Source organism: Leiobunum rupestre, chromosome 10 (assembly GCF_980474605.1).
Source record: "Leiobunum rupestre chromosome 10, qqLeiRupe1.1.hap1, whole genome shotgun sequence".
In the NCBI taxonomy this organism is placed as follows: Eukaryota; Metazoa; Arthropoda; class Arachnida; order Opiliones; family Sclerosomatidae; genus Leiobunum; species Leiobunum rupestre.
The window spans coordinates 48,279,721-48,295,169 of record NC_143393.1 but is presented as its reverse complement, the minus strand read 5'-3'; the positions used below and the strand labels follow the sequence as shown (position 1 = coordinate 48,295,169).

At 38.1% G+C, this 15,449-nt stretch overlaps 2 protein-coding genes across 2 annotated transcripts; one reads left to right on the top strand and one right to left on the bottom strand.

Moving 5' to 3' along the window:
• Nucleotides 1-547: 547 nt before the first annotated feature.
• LOC149926092 (uncharacterized) lies at nucleotides 548-1,150 on the bottom strand. The gene is made up of 2 exons (XM_090161859.1): nucleotides 1,093-1,150; nucleotides 548-1,023 (listed from the first exon to the last, which is right to left on the bottom strand). Exons 1-2 carry the CDS (start codon nucleotides 1,148-1,150, stop codon nucleotides 548-550), a joined length of 534 nt encoding a protein of 177 aa, XP_090017985.1.
• A 74-nt stretch (nucleotides 1,151-1,224) lies between these two features.
• LOC149926091 (uncharacterized) lies at nucleotides 1,225-15,373 on the top strand. Its single transcript, XM_090161858.1, has 8 exons — nucleotides 1,225-1,246; nucleotides 5,892-6,001; nucleotides 6,549-6,801; nucleotides 7,682-7,800; nucleotides 7,961-10,579; nucleotides 10,636-11,007; nucleotides 12,204-12,449; nucleotides 15,128-15,373. The coding sequence occupies exons 1-8, from the start codon at nucleotides 1,225-1,227 to the stop codon at nucleotides 15,320-15,322; spliced, it is 3,936 nt and encodes a 1,311-aa protein (XP_090017984.1). The 3' UTR covers nucleotides 15,323-15,373.
• The last annotated feature ends 76 nt before the right edge of the window (nucleotides 15,374-15,449 follow it).

The following is a 15,449-nucleotide window of genomic DNA, read 5'->3' as shown; positions in this document are numbered from 1 at the left end:
ACTTTTGACGTGATACGGGCTAATACTCTACCGTCGAAACCTCTGTCTTTCGCGATAGCACGAATTAAGTTCATTTCGTTTGCTAACGACTTTTTGTCTGAACTAATTTTATGGGCTCTAAATATGTAAGAGTGAAAAGCTGTTAATTTCGGACTTTGTGAATGGTTGGAATTTGCATGTGGGGGTAAAGAGACAGAGAAGGGCTTTCTAAATACTGAGGTAGAGATATTGTTGTTTTCCCTCGAAATACGTACATCTAAAAAAGGGATAATGTATCTTTCAATTTCGTGTGTGAACTGTATAGAGTTGTCTAAGCTGTTAAGGTAATTTAAAAATGTTAGTAGATTTTCATGTCCATGTTTCCATAGGGCCAGAATATCATCGACATATCTTTTCCAAAAATTTAATTTAAAGGGTGAGTTATTTAATGCTAAATTCTCTAGTTTATTTATGTATACATCACATAGTATGGGAGAAAGGGAGGATCCCATTGCTAGCCCCTCTTTTTGGGTGTAGAACTTATCATTGATTTTAAAAAAAGGGTTTATTACGCATAATTCTCTAAAAGTCTTTCTTGTAAAACGCTTATTGCTCCTTGCACCGGCACTTTGGTAAACAATGAAATAATGTCGAAGGACACCAAAATATCATTATCTTCCATTTCTAAGTTTTTAAGTTCCGATATTAGTTCTGTGGAATTTTTTATCGTGTGTCGATGGTGGTTTGTCAAGAACGAGAGTTTTTTAACCAAGTATTTGGCTGTTGGTTGGGCAGATGAATTTATATTTTCAACGATTGGACGAAAGCTAAGGTCTGGTTTGTGAATTTTTGGAAGGATATACATCCTAGGGGCCGAAAAATGCACAGGGATGAGTTTTTTGATTTCCTCAGGAGTTAGGGTCACACAATTTTTTAAGGTATCTTTTACTTTGTTGTGAAAGATATTAGTGGGGTCTTTTTTGAGCAGGGAGTAGGTGTCACTATCCGCAAGAATTTTCTTAAGTCCGGTCTCAACTTCGGTTCCTAGTGAATTGTAGAAAATCAAAATTAACCCCAAATTTCATCAACGTGAAATGTAATGTGAAAAATTACCGCGCGGACCAATACATCGCAGCAGCACCAGCACGATCCAACGAAAAAGACGAGACATAGCTATTCTAGAGAGCCAAGTTTATCACCTACACCTGAAGGAAAAAGCAATCGGAATTCCAATAACACAACAGAATGAGGAGTTCAAGTACTTGTGGTATGAAAATAACATTTGGAATAAGCTAGACGGTAAAAACGCAGAAAAAGACCAAAAACGTTAATAAATTCAAGGCGTTGTTTCCCAAACAAATGCAAATTAGAAAGGACCCTGAACTAACACCAGAACAAGTACAATTACTAAATAATAAGAAAGTAGTTAATATATCAAAATATAAAATTTCAGATATACAATTAAGCGTGCTTAACTTAGAATTTAACTTCTCAATTACCCCAAACAAAATAGATAAAAAAGATTTAATCGTGGAAATAGAAGGTAGCCTCAGAAATGTCGCTGATAACGATAAAAATAAAATTAGACAAAATTGTAAAGATGTAATAAATAACAAAAAACCGATCATACAAAATTTATCAACAGAACAAAAAATAGCTTTAAAAGAATTAAAATCCAACGAAAATATAATTATAACACGCGCCGACAAAGGTGGATGCATTGTGGTGTTAGACAAAGAAGATTACGAAACCGGACTTAAGAAAATTCTTGCGGATAGTGACACCTACTCCCTGCTCAAAAAAGACCCCACTAATATCTTTCACAACAAAGTAAAAGATACCTTAAAAAATTGTGTGACCCTAACTCCTGAGGAAATAAAAAAAACTCATCCCTGTGCATTTTTCGGCCCCTAGGATGTATATCCTTCCAAAAATTCACAAACCAGACAGTAGCGGCGCTAAAGGTGGGCTGAAGTGGGCTTTAGCCCCCCTGCATTTCTGAGAGGGGCCACATATTTATATTTAAGGGGCCACAAATTTATAATTAAGAGGCCACATATTTTAATTTATGAATTTTCTTTATCTCTAGAAATTTGTTTTATTGCCTTTCAAAATCAATTTGTTTACTCAATAAGATAGATTCGGGAGGAAGGGAGCGGAAATTGATAGAAAGTTGAATGGACAATAGAAAGAAAAGAAAGGAAATTTATGGAAATACCCCGGGCATGTACGTGTCCCCTCCAGGTCGGATACAAGGTCATATAGGGGTCCAGTAAACCCGACGAGAGCCGCAACAAGAAAACGACCTCTTCTCGCTTCCTGAAAAATATATAAGGGGTTACTAAATTTGTAAAATGGAGTGAAGCTACACTCCATGGTTGTAAGGGCCACAAAATTCTTAGGGGCCACAAAATAATTAGCCCACCTGTGAAAAAACCTTAGCGCCGCTACTGAAACCAGACCTTAGCTTTCGTCCAATCGTAGAAAATATAAATTCATCTGCCCAACCAACAGCCAAATACTTGGTTAAAAAACTCTCGTTCTTGACAAACCACCATCAACACACGATAAAAAATTCCACGGAACTAATATCGGAACTTAAAAACTTAGAAATGGAAGATAATGATATTTTGGTGTCCTTCGACATTATTTCATTGTTTACCAAAGTGCCGGTGCAAGGAGCAATAAGCGTTTTACAAGACAGACTTTTAGAGAATTATGCGTAATAAACCCGTTTTTTAAAATCAATGATAAGTTCTACACCCAAAAAGAGGGGCTAGCAATGGGATCCTCCCTTTCTCCCATACATAAATAAACTAGAGAATTTAGCATTAAATAACTCACCCTTTAAATTAAATTTTTGGAAAAGATATGTCGATGATATTCTGGCCCTATGGAAACATGGACATGAAAATCTACTAACATTTTTAAATTACCTTAACAGCTTAGACAACTCTATACAGTTCACACACGAAATTGAAAGATACATTATCCCTTTTTTAGATGTACGTATTTCGAGGGAAAACAACAATATCTCTACCTCAGTATTTAGAAAGCCCTTCTCTGTCTCTTTACCCCCACATGCAAATTCCAACCATTCACAAAGTCCGAAATTAACAGCTTTTCACTCTTACATATTTAGAGCCCATAAAATTAGTTCAGACAAAAAGTCGTTAGCAAACGAAATGAACTTAATTCGTGCTATCGCGAAAGACAGAGGTTTCGACGGTAGAGTATTAGCCCGTATCACGTCAAAAGTAAAAAGTAGACACTTAATTAATATTATCACAAATATCCCATTCGAAAAAAGGGGATCCCATACGCTATAATCCCATATGTCAAAAATATCTCTGAAAAACTAGGCAATATTTTAAGCCAGTGCAAAATTAAACCAGTATTTAAACCTATAAACAAAATTAAAAATACGCTAGGCTCCAAAAAAGATAAAATTACTATCACAGATAAATTTGGGGTATACAAAATACCATGTACATGTAAAGGTGTATACATTGGTCAAACCAAAAGAAACTTTAAATATAGACTAAACGAACACAAAAACGATGTAAAAATAATAAATTTTACTCATCAGGCCTAGCAGAACACGCAAAAAACAATCCCAACCAACAAATTTTATTTGAAAAAAGCCAAATAATCTGTGAATTAGACAACTATGTAAAATTAAACTTAAGAGAATCATTGGAGATTTTAGACCATAAAAAAACCGAAGTTATCTTTAATCGTGACGAAGGACCGAGTTCTTTTTTAGCCAACTTTTGGATGACGTAACTAATTGAGAGAGGAAAGTGGTTTACCAGCCAGCCCTCACGATTCAGTACATACCTGATGATGTTACCGAACGGTTACGAAACTAGTAGTGTCGTTTTTATTTTATGTTTATTCTAAAATAAATACCGTTTTTACTATGCAAAAGTGGTTTTAAATTCTTCTAATCAGATGTTACGACTTATTGGCAAGGGATATCAACACACCCATATTGCTATATCGTTCAATTTAACGCGCGTTTAACCTCTCGGCCACGCTTACCTCCTGGCGACTCTGATTTCCATTTAAGACCTTTGACTAAGGCTTAGTTAAAATCGAGCTTGTGCATTGCAGCACGTGGCCATTTTATTTTTACTGATGGAGCTACAGAATGGCTTAACAGCATGGCCTGTGATACATACAGCCATAAGGATTGACATCTTAAAATCAACAATAGAAGACTGAAATAGGTAACGCCACATACCTGCCAGCGCACCGTACTACAAAAATAAATAAGAATATTATTTAATTTTTCTTCCGGCGGGAACCGCGGAACAGACTTTTCAAAATGGAGGGATTTAGCAAATCGGCGAATTAGAACAAACATCATTGCGCTAACCACAACTGTAGGTATTCGAGGTTTAATAACTCTGATATTTCGCGTTTTCGTTTTCCTAAGGGTTCTTTCGGTAAAAATTACGTTTTTAAATAATTTCTTATGCACTTTATAGAAATATATTACCTAAGCCTTTGTCACTATAATATAGATGTATTAAATGTATTGAAAAGCGTGCAACGCTAGGCTCTACTTATCTGTACGATATTCAGTGCTGTATAAAGAAATTAAAGCTGGTCGTTTGGAAATTAGAACAGCAAGGCTAAGAACCTTTAACAACGAAATTAGAAATAATTCTAAGTTATTAGTAATCGAATTACGATCACGAAGTAATTTTTTTCTTTTGAGCGATTCGTAAACTCCTCCATTTTAAAAACTCCGTCGGGTGGCGGATCCGGGGAAGTCCTATTTTGCGGAAAGAATATTTTGCATACTTTTGCGAAACTAGCGCGAGCTGGCCATTTTCAAGACCTATTTTGCGGAAAGAATATTTTTGCATACTTTTGCAAAACTAGTGCGAACTGGCAATTTTCAAGAATAGCGCCCCCTCCTATATATTTGTTTTGATTGTACTTTAATATAGTATTTTTCGCAAGGAATCTTGAAAATTGCCAGTTCGCACTAGTTTTTCAAAAGTATGCAAAATATTCTTTCCGCTAAATAGGTCTTACCACGGATCCACCAAGAAAAAAAAATAATATTCTTATTTATCTTTGTAATACGGTGCGCTGGCGGGTAGGTGGCGCCAGTGTAACCTAGTCTTTAAAATTTCATATGCCAATCCTTATGGTTGTATGTATTACAGGCTATAGAGTAATGGTACTGTGACGTCCTAGTACGTCACCCATGCTCTTTAATATAGATAAAAAATTTGCGACCAAAATGGCGGCCATGGCCAAAGCTACAGAGTGCTACTACTCTATGTTCCTCAATCCATGCTAACAGGGGCTAGTTCAGTAATGGTAATTATTTTGGACGCGACTGCGGTATTTTTATCTGGGTTAAACTTTTTTTTTAAGAGTAGACAACATTCATTAAAATTTATTTACAAGCTACGGCTTTTTTCATTGTTAAATTAACACTTGGACTACTAACTAATTTTATGGAAGTAACATCTCACTCGCTTAGTTTAAAAATAACTCGAGCTTAGTTCGACCATTTAATTATTATCTATTGATTGTTGATGGACTAGGAAATAAAACCAATCAGGTCAGAACAATAATGCAAAAAAATTGGCAGCGTTAGAAGTATCGCCATCTGGTGTATTTTATGTACAATATTTATCTTTAAAATTCGTTTTCAGTGCCTTAATTTTAATTAAAAAATTCATATAGTTATCAAAGACACACCCCAATACTGTAAAGAATATCCATGTAAAATTTCAAGCTTATTGATCAAGCCGTTTTCGAGAAATCGCGCGCGACAGACATCCGTCATTTCCCCATAGCGTGAACCTCATTTTATTTTCCCATACATCAGTCGCCTTATTGTAAAATAGTATCGTTACCTATATATATGTTTGGCGACTATTAAGCGCCACTGACAGTAATTAGTGTTTGTCGTAAAAACATACTTCTGAGTATTAATAGAGGACATTTACGATTCACAGGTACATTGAATTTCGCCCAATCGTCAGAGTTGCACGTAAGTAAAATTATTATTTTCATTGCGGGGGATAAAAGCTGGTTTTCAAAAGGGCAAAATCGCCGCTACTCTAAAGCGAGATTTCCAAAGGCTCTTAAAATTTTCTATTCAAAATCTCCAAAGACGACCTTAGACCTTCTTCGTCTATGCCTCGACGAACCGCAAAAAAGCCCGGCTTTTTTTTGAGTTTTCAAGCGGCTTTAGAAACAGCTTAAACCTCGATCCCAAAATTGCATTATGCTTATTTTCCACTAGCGCGCCTAAAAATGTTTGTACGTCGGAAGTTTCGTTGACGCACCGTAAAGCTTGGTTTCCACCAAGGTTCGTAAAAATTCTTGCGCGCGTCGTAATGCATTTTTTATTTACCTTCGTCAAACGTTTGTACGTTCGAAAGTTTAATGATGCGCCGTAACCAAGGATTACGCGTTCCAATGGAAACTAAGAATAGACATAACGAAGATTTTTGCGTCCTGCATGCTCATCATCGCGGTATTTTAGCCCTAGTGAAAACCAGCTTAATAGAAGTGCTTTTCTCTTTGTCCGCTAGGAGGTGGTGAGTTTACCAGGTGCCTCGCCTCACGAATGGACACTCAGATTGCGAGCGGAGGACCATTCAGACTTGAAGGCCGAACAGTCCATTTCCAAACCACAAACCCATAACCACAATCAGTTCCTCTACACGGAACCGAGAGCGGTTGGGCACGGTCAAGACGACAGCGGTAACTCTCACAAGCAATACTTAATAGTCGATGGTGGCGGCAGTCTAAGTAGTCAACTAAGTGAACAGCAATCTTATATTCGTAAGTAGTACAAAGTTGTACAGGAGTATATTAATTAATTAATTAATTAGAAATCGCTAATTACTAGAAACGCAAGACACGATACAATTGAACTTAGCCGAACTCAACTGATCTTAACCTAATTTAGCGTAACTTAATATTACTTGACTTAACTTACCCTAAGTTGACTTTGATTAACTGAACGTAATTGTTACACAAAACCAAGAGTATATAAACACCTTGTTTCCTCTTGGTCAATGGTTCCCATGTGATTTGAGATAAGAAGTGCTATAGTTTCCACACCCTAAAACACCCGTCGAATCAGAAAGGTTAAAAATATTCGAGCTATCCTCGGCAGTTTTTCGAAAGCAGTTTAATGGAGTTTTTCTTTGATCTGCTCCGTTTGCCGTTGGAGTGCCCCAAACGTCGATGAGTGTCGCATTGGGTTATCGTCAGGAAAGCTTACAAAAATGTCTTTAAGAATTTAGCCCAAAACTTCCCCGAAATGCTACTTTCTAAAATATAATGTTTCTCATAGGAAAATCTTGTATGAACGATGACTTCACGCGTAAATTTGACAATTTGATCAGCCAAACTAAAAATCGCTTATGTTTCGTAGAAACTGTAGAAAATAAAGTTACGTACCAAATTTTCCCTGATAGTAGCGTCAATCGCTGCGCTTGCGCAGATCGTATTACCGAAGTGGTGTGTTGGGAAAGTTATTTCAACTTGACTTGACTTGACCTATTTCAATACAGTAGCACCGCGAAGTTTTTACTTATCAGCGGCTTGGACAATTTCAGAATTTTGGGCGGTTTCAATATGAAACATTTTTTTGCGAAAAATATGAATACTATTTGTATAAATTGAAAAAGTAATAGCTACGGTTTGAATCTTACAGTCACTCACGAACATCACACGCAATATCCATCAACATATCACAATCCACCAGGACCCCCACCCGGACCCCACGACCACGATGAAGAATCTCAGGCTAGTTCAGACAGACATAAAGAACAGGTGAATACACATATTTAGGCTTTAAATCCTACCTCGAGTGTCTTGACTCCCACCACCAATCCTATTTCTACGTTCTCTGTACTTGTTGTATTGCACAGGCTTAAGCTCTCTATTACCCCGTTTTAATATAATTTTTTTCGAATCGTATTTCCTCTAACAGACACACGCAGATTACCACCACCGGGATTCTTTCAGATCGAACATCGAAAACTACCAAATCGGCATTGAGTATCCTAGTGACCACCCGTCGGAAGAATATGGTCAAACCAGTGGTGGTAATATGGAACACTTAATGTCGTCTTCAAGTACCAGGAACACCGCTGGCGGTTCTCCATCCCACAATCATTACGGCAACAACGAGGAAGAATACAAGCCACAGTACGATGCCGAAATCGTTATTGAAAGACAACCTTCAAGGCATCAAGGTCATAAAATAAGGCACGAGCCACTTCCCGAGCAACCTCACGAGGTCATCGAGGTCATTGTCGAGCAAAAGAAACAAGAAACCATAAGAGACCATGATACACCGCAAACAATGGAAAGTTCGGACCATCAAGATGAGGAGCACCACCAGAATGAACAAATGGGATATTACCAACAAGTCCCCTCTAACCTACAAGAACAAGATGGTGATTATCGGGGCAATTTCTACGAACAACCCGATTTGAGACCTGAGTCTTCCGGGAGTAGCCAACAGGATGACAATGTAAGACATAACGAAGAACCTTCGCAAGATAGTAGGGTAATTCCACTACAGCAACACTTGAAGCAGTCCAATTCCAATTCGCCTTCCCAAACATACACATTCCGACAACAAGAACATTATCCACACCAACAGCTACAACATCAGGGTTCTCTTATGAACATAGAGCCCGCGGGTAATTACCAGCAGCACCATGTCGTGGAGGAAGAGAGAAAACCGAGGCCGGAAAGTACTTACCAACAGGAGGAGCACCACAATATTGTGCATACAAGTAACTTCCAACACCATATCGAGCCTTCTAGTAATTACGAACAACGCCATCCGTCGGAAGAACAAAGAATTATCAGGCCCACTGGTAATTTACACCACCAACATATTGTGGAAGAACATACAGATAGAAAGCCAACAAATTACCAGCAACATCATCTTGGGGAAGAAAATAGAAATGTGGGACCCCCAAATTACCAACACGAAGTCATGCAAGACCATAGGCATTTCGGACCCGCGACTAATTATCAAACCCAGAATATCAGACCCCCAACTAATTTCAAAAACCAATATGACGCTGAAGACCCCCAAAGTAGCAGGCCCCCACCTAAGTACCAGACACAACCACTCATAGAAGAACACTCAGATTTCCAGCAAGCCCATCTCGTTGAAGAACATCGAAACGCTCGACCAACAACTAACTACCACCAAGACCATCTCGTTGAAGAACATCTAAGCACTAGACCTACCACTAATTACCAAAAACATATCACAGAAGAACGGCCCACAAACTTACAACAACACCAACTTATTGAAGACCATCGAAGCATTAGGCCAACAACTAAATACCAGCAACATCTCGTTGAAGAACAACAAAGCATCAGACCTAATACTAATTACCAACAACATCTCGTTGAAGAACAACAAAGCATCAGACCTAATACTAATTACCAACAACATCTCAGTATAGAACAACAAAGCCTCAGACCTAATACTAATTACCAACAACATCTCAGTGAAGAACAACAAAGCATCAGACCTAATAGTAATTACCAACAACATCTCAGTGAAGAACAACAAAGCATCAGACCTAATAGTAATTACCAACAACATCTCAGTGAAGAACAACAAAGCATCAGACCTAATAGTAATTACCAACAACATCTCAGTGAAGAACAACAAAGCATTAGGCAAACAACTAATTACCAGCCACATTTCAGTGATGAACAACATAGCATCAGGCCCACAACTAATTACCAGCCACAACATTCGATTGAAGAACAACGAACTGTTAGGCCCACTAATTACCAACAACATCCGATTGAAGAACACCGAACCATTAGGCCAACAACTAGTTACCAACAAAATCCTGTTGATGAACATCTAAACACGAAGCCCACAATTAATTATCAGCAACAACATCCGATTGAAGAACACCGGACCATTAGGCCATCAACTAGTTACCAACAACATCCTGTTAAAGAACATCTTAACACGAAGCCCACAATTAATTATCAGCAACAACATCCGATTGAAGAACATCGTAACTTTAAGCCCACAACTAAATACCAACAAAATCCAGTTGAAGAACATATAAACACAAAACCCACTATTAATTACCAGCAACCACATCCGACTGAAGAACATCGATCCGTGAGGCCCACAATTAGCTACCACAACAAACACGTAGAGGAAAAATACCGTATTCGAACGACCGCAGCTCCACGATATGTACCGATCATTGACATACAACACGAACACACTCATCAGCAAAACGCTCAACCAGAACGCTTACCAGCGCCAGTCAAATACGTACAATCCTCATCATTTAAAAACACACCAGCACCAAACCAGTCTTATTCACACTCGAACAATCACAACAGAGAAGTGATGATCGTCAAAGAACAAGAGACGAGAATAGTCCACCCAGTCTCGCCTTCAAAGCCAGTTCAGTCTACGTCGAGTCCTCAACGTTCAAAACAAAAATACCCAACTCATCTTCCGACCACAGTTAAAAGTACCACAACGCCCAGTTCTGCTTTTTCAACTTTCCACTTCCGAAGCGGACCTACGCAGATACCGAAACAGGTAACTCGTAGCTCGTAGGATTTTTCGATTTAAAATTTACAATATTTCTGTTGTAGTTTCCTAAAGAACAAGACACAGTTCAAGCTAGTCAACTAGTTAAATCCCAAATCACCAAGAACCCGCAAAGGACGGTGACTAGGACGAAAGAAACTACTACGAAACCACCGTACTTGATTCAGAAAACACAAAACAGCCCCAGAGTGTACGGATTCAGTTCGGTGTCGCGACAAAATAACAGAAATAGAGAGGAACACATTTCGGACAATGCTGACGACCAAAGCGAGTCTAGCCTGGCTGGTTCGAGTGGTTCCATTCCAGGGGTCGCTAGGCAAGACTACCCAATATTATCAACCATCCCTAGTAATACCAACTTCCGCTGTGCAGGCAAAGCGGCTGGATTCTACGCCGACGTTGAATATAGATGCCAGGTAATTATACTCGATGGGATACGTTATAATTAAGAATTTACTTGCGATTATACTGTCCGGTAAATACAGTTTACTGGTCCAAATATTTATGAATTATTGAATAGGACCGCAACATTGATTCTCTCTTTTCGATCACTCTGCGACACACTGTAAAAAACCTATTTTCATTTCACAAATTACCGGGGCCCGTGCAGCCTCGGGGGCCCGATTTTTAACAAACGAGCTAGATATAGTGTGTATTCACGAGGCGGGGCTTAGTCCCAATTTCGAATTTCCCGCGTAAAGACCAAACCGCCATATCGGATCGGAACGGTTTTAAAAAACGTCTGGCGGCCATATTGTCTATGATATCTCCTAGTCGCTAATCGTGGTGCTATTAATGCTATTAAAATGAATTTAAATAACGAGAAGGATAAATTTTGTGCTGGATATGCCGAAGGCATTTCTGGGAGTGATAAAATTAGGTATATGCGAAAAATATTTCTATTACCACAAACTTGTATTGTACATTTAGACATTTTCACCAGTTATCTTCCAAGGCTTAGAAACACAGCTAAACTTCCAAAATTGTGTTAGACAAAATGGCCACCGGCACAACCCGCGATAAAAAAATTCGGTCGTTCATCGTCATCAAACGTCATTCGTATAAGGCGTGGCTTAGACTAATACGTCACAAGAATACACACTATAGTACTTATCCCAAAATATGTATAGTTATCTCCAATAGTTACAGCTCTATTGGGGCCCGAAATTATTATTTTTTTCCGGAGTCCGGGCCCGCTCTCGACGGCCCTGCAGGGCTGGCGCTAGGATTTTCGGGCCCCAGGTAATTTTTACTCCAAAATTTGGTTTTTTGGAAATAGTCAGATAATTTTAGTTAGGCACCCGTTCCGGCGGGCCAGTTTCTGAGGCCCGGGCCCGCGGTACTTTTGCCCCGCTTAACCCCCCCCCCTAACATACTTATACTTTTATTTTACGTTACTATATTACTGGGAGATGTTCAGAAAATCTTTATATAATAAAGATTGCATTCAGGTACCTGAGAATACGGTGTAATTGCCTCGCATACTTCGTAGCGAATATTCGTTTGCCTGTTATCACAGATGGCGATGGTCTGTGTTAAAGAGTGTCACAAAAAATCCAAAGCAGAGGAACTTTTTCATTCTTTTTAATAATATTGTTGTTATATTCCTTAGGTTTACTACCAATGCAGTTTGGCTGGACATCAGCAAAGCTTCCTGTGTCCAAATGGAACAGTGTTCAATCAAGTTTCTTTAGTTTGTGAATGGTGGTATAACGTAGACTGCAAAAGTTCCGCATCTCATTTCGAGAAAAACAATGCTTTATACCAACCACAAGTCACGACTACAGCGATTTCAACTAGACCAACAATGAGCGGGTCTCAAATTGATCTAATTTCATCTGTGACGCTTCCGTCTATGGTACGTTTGATAATATCCAAAAGTTACTCTAAATACCTCTACTTGGAATACTTATCCTGCGGTATCACGTATGGTAAGATCACTCAGACAGCTTTGGCCCCGCCCACGAGAGAAAAAATCCCCTCTGCGCGCGCTTCCCTCTAACGTAGTTGTTTGTTAAGTTAACATAGTGACGTCAAAAAAACCGTCAGCCACATCGAGACGAAAATAAGCATTCCAAGTAGAGGTATGGATTTCTGTAGCAAGTTAATTAAAAGTCTACTTTGGTACTTCAGCCCACTATAGTCTTGCACTCTCATTAAAGTCGAATTAAATTGGCCGCGAAACGGAATTTTTAAAATTATCATGACGCAGAACGGAGTAGCTCACCGCGCACCAATCGGCAAAAATCTGTCAATTATAATGTTAGAAAAAAAAACGAAAAAAAGAGTGCACAGGCCTCTAGAAGTGATAATAACGTAGGCAACGGTTGACTGTAGTTACCGATTTTTCCCCGCATATTAAATATTGTTGTTGAACACTAAGGCTTAGACGCTTAGTGTAGACAAAGATAATATAAACATCGTACCCTAGATTCGAAATAACTGCCTCGCGCGCTTTCAATAACGTTTACCCATTTCCTGCCGAACTTACCATGGACAATACAGCGACAAGACTTGCAAACAGTGGTATTTTTGACCCACTCATATCTATTTTTCATGAGGGTCACTGACTCGTGGGGAAGTGAAATGTGGTAGTGAAAATTGAATAAATATATGCAGAAACGACAGGTAAAAGCTAATAGCTTATGACATGTTGTGAAATTTTCTAAAACGTTTTTAATTTAATTTGCGGGTGCTGGTGACCCTCAACCCCTCTTTGAATTATTTATTTCGAGGGTCCCAGCATTTATTTTGAGAGTCAATGACCCCCCAACTGCCCCGGGCCCTATTTACAATCTGACAGCGACCGATTTTCCCTTTTTGGTCAGCATCACAGTGACACCGTAAAAATTGTCGTAAAGCCCTTTTCTCCATGTTCCAAAGTTGAAAAATTCCATAGTCCATTTGACCCTTTAAAAATCTAATTTATTTCATGGTTTATTACTCAAAACCTGAAATTGAAAGACGTGCGAAATTAACTGGGTATTTTAATACAACATTTTCAAGGAAATCGCCAAGATGTAATTATTCCGTCGTTTTTCCGATTAATATTACAAATTTATCAAAACATTTCTTCAAGGTTATCCAATTTTACAAACTTGAAAAACTCCCACCATAATTAGTTTGTCTAGCAAATTTAGATGTAACACGAATTGGTTTCGAGTTATGTGCGTTTTCTTTCAATTTTCATTTTAACGACCTTTGTGATTTTTAAAAACAGTTCATCGACTTCCTATTGGTCAAATTCGATCGAATCAAAGCTAATTAGACCTACAATGTGACGTGGAAGTTCTCGCGTTAGTTTTTGGATGACCTTGAAGACATGGTTCAAGGTCATTGAAATTTTTCAACTAAAGACCCTCCATCTTAATGAGAATGTATAGCAAATTTCAGTACTCTAACACGAGTATCTTTACAGTTATCCGCTCCCGAACCTCGCTTTCGACACGTTATCAACTTAACGACCTTCTTGTTTTTCATCTAGCATTTCTCGCCTTCCTATTGGTCAAATCCGATCAAGTCAAAGCTATTTGTACTTAAAAAGTCACCTAATTTTAGCGGTTCTTAACGAGGCTTAAGTGTTCAAAACAAATGGGCATTTTTTATTTACGCTCGTAGTTTTATTTTTAATTGAACATAAAAACTAACTACAATAATACTGTCCATGGTGAACCACGTCTTAACAATGGCCGCGGTTTGTTTACATCTAACTCCCCGTGAATATGAAGACGTTAAAAATCGAAATTTTTTTTCCTGCTTTCTCGTCCCTGTATCTACTGTCCTTGGTGATACGAAAGCACGTCGAGAAAAAGGCGGAGCTTAACTACGTCAAGTGTAAGACGTAACACGACATTTCAAATTCATTGGCTCAAGGTTTGACGCGAAAAGAATGCGTCGTCATTGTAAAAAATAGGCGATCTTCCCGCGCAAAAAAATAGGTTTATAAAACAATGGATTTAAAAACCTCAATTTGTTATCGTACTTAATATTTTAAAGTATTTATAATGTTCTTCGCGAAAGAAGTGTAGTGATACCTAATTTCAGGTATTTGTATGATAATAAAAGAGATAATCAGGTAAGCTAATAATATAATAACCATGACTAGGCTTAATGACGAGTTTTCGTTGAATTAGAGTAGCGAGGCGCGTGAGTTTTCCCGCTTTAAGACACGCCCATTTCTACGAGCTTCATCACGGCCGTAAAAATCTTCCTTAGACATTCGAAGTGTATACCTATATAGTTTCCTGATATTACTGTTTATATAGTGCTTGTTAAAATAAGAGAAACTTTTCACTTGTACGGTATGCCACATGCGTTTCCTTTAGGTAGCTTTTTTTAACATATAAGGCTTAGAAAGAACACTACATTATTTTTACAGTTGAAAGTTTTCCATTATTTTAACAAGCACTAAAGAAATAGATGTTTTATTTAAGCGCCTATGCAACACGTTTCATTTTATTAGCTTAGATTGATAACAAATATATTATACTCAACCGAACTAGTGATCAATATTAAAAAACCTTTAATTATTTTTAGGAAACGAAGCATTCTAAAGCGAGAAAAACCTCTCGTTCCGTAGAGACTGGATTTATACCTATGAAGAATTACAACAGTTACAGAAGTCAAAACGATGACATTGCAGCCGCCGATTCTGTGGCCAGCGTTTTTGTACCAATTTCAGCTTTGCAAAATCGTCATCATTTAATCAAGTCCAGAACGCGTTTGATGTGAACATTTTGTAAATTTATCATAATTAGCCACGACATGGCCGCATATTTTAAATACCGGTATCAGATATTTATAAAAAGTTGTATTAATGAAAATGTTTTATTCTTATATAAAGAAGTTAAATGTGAAA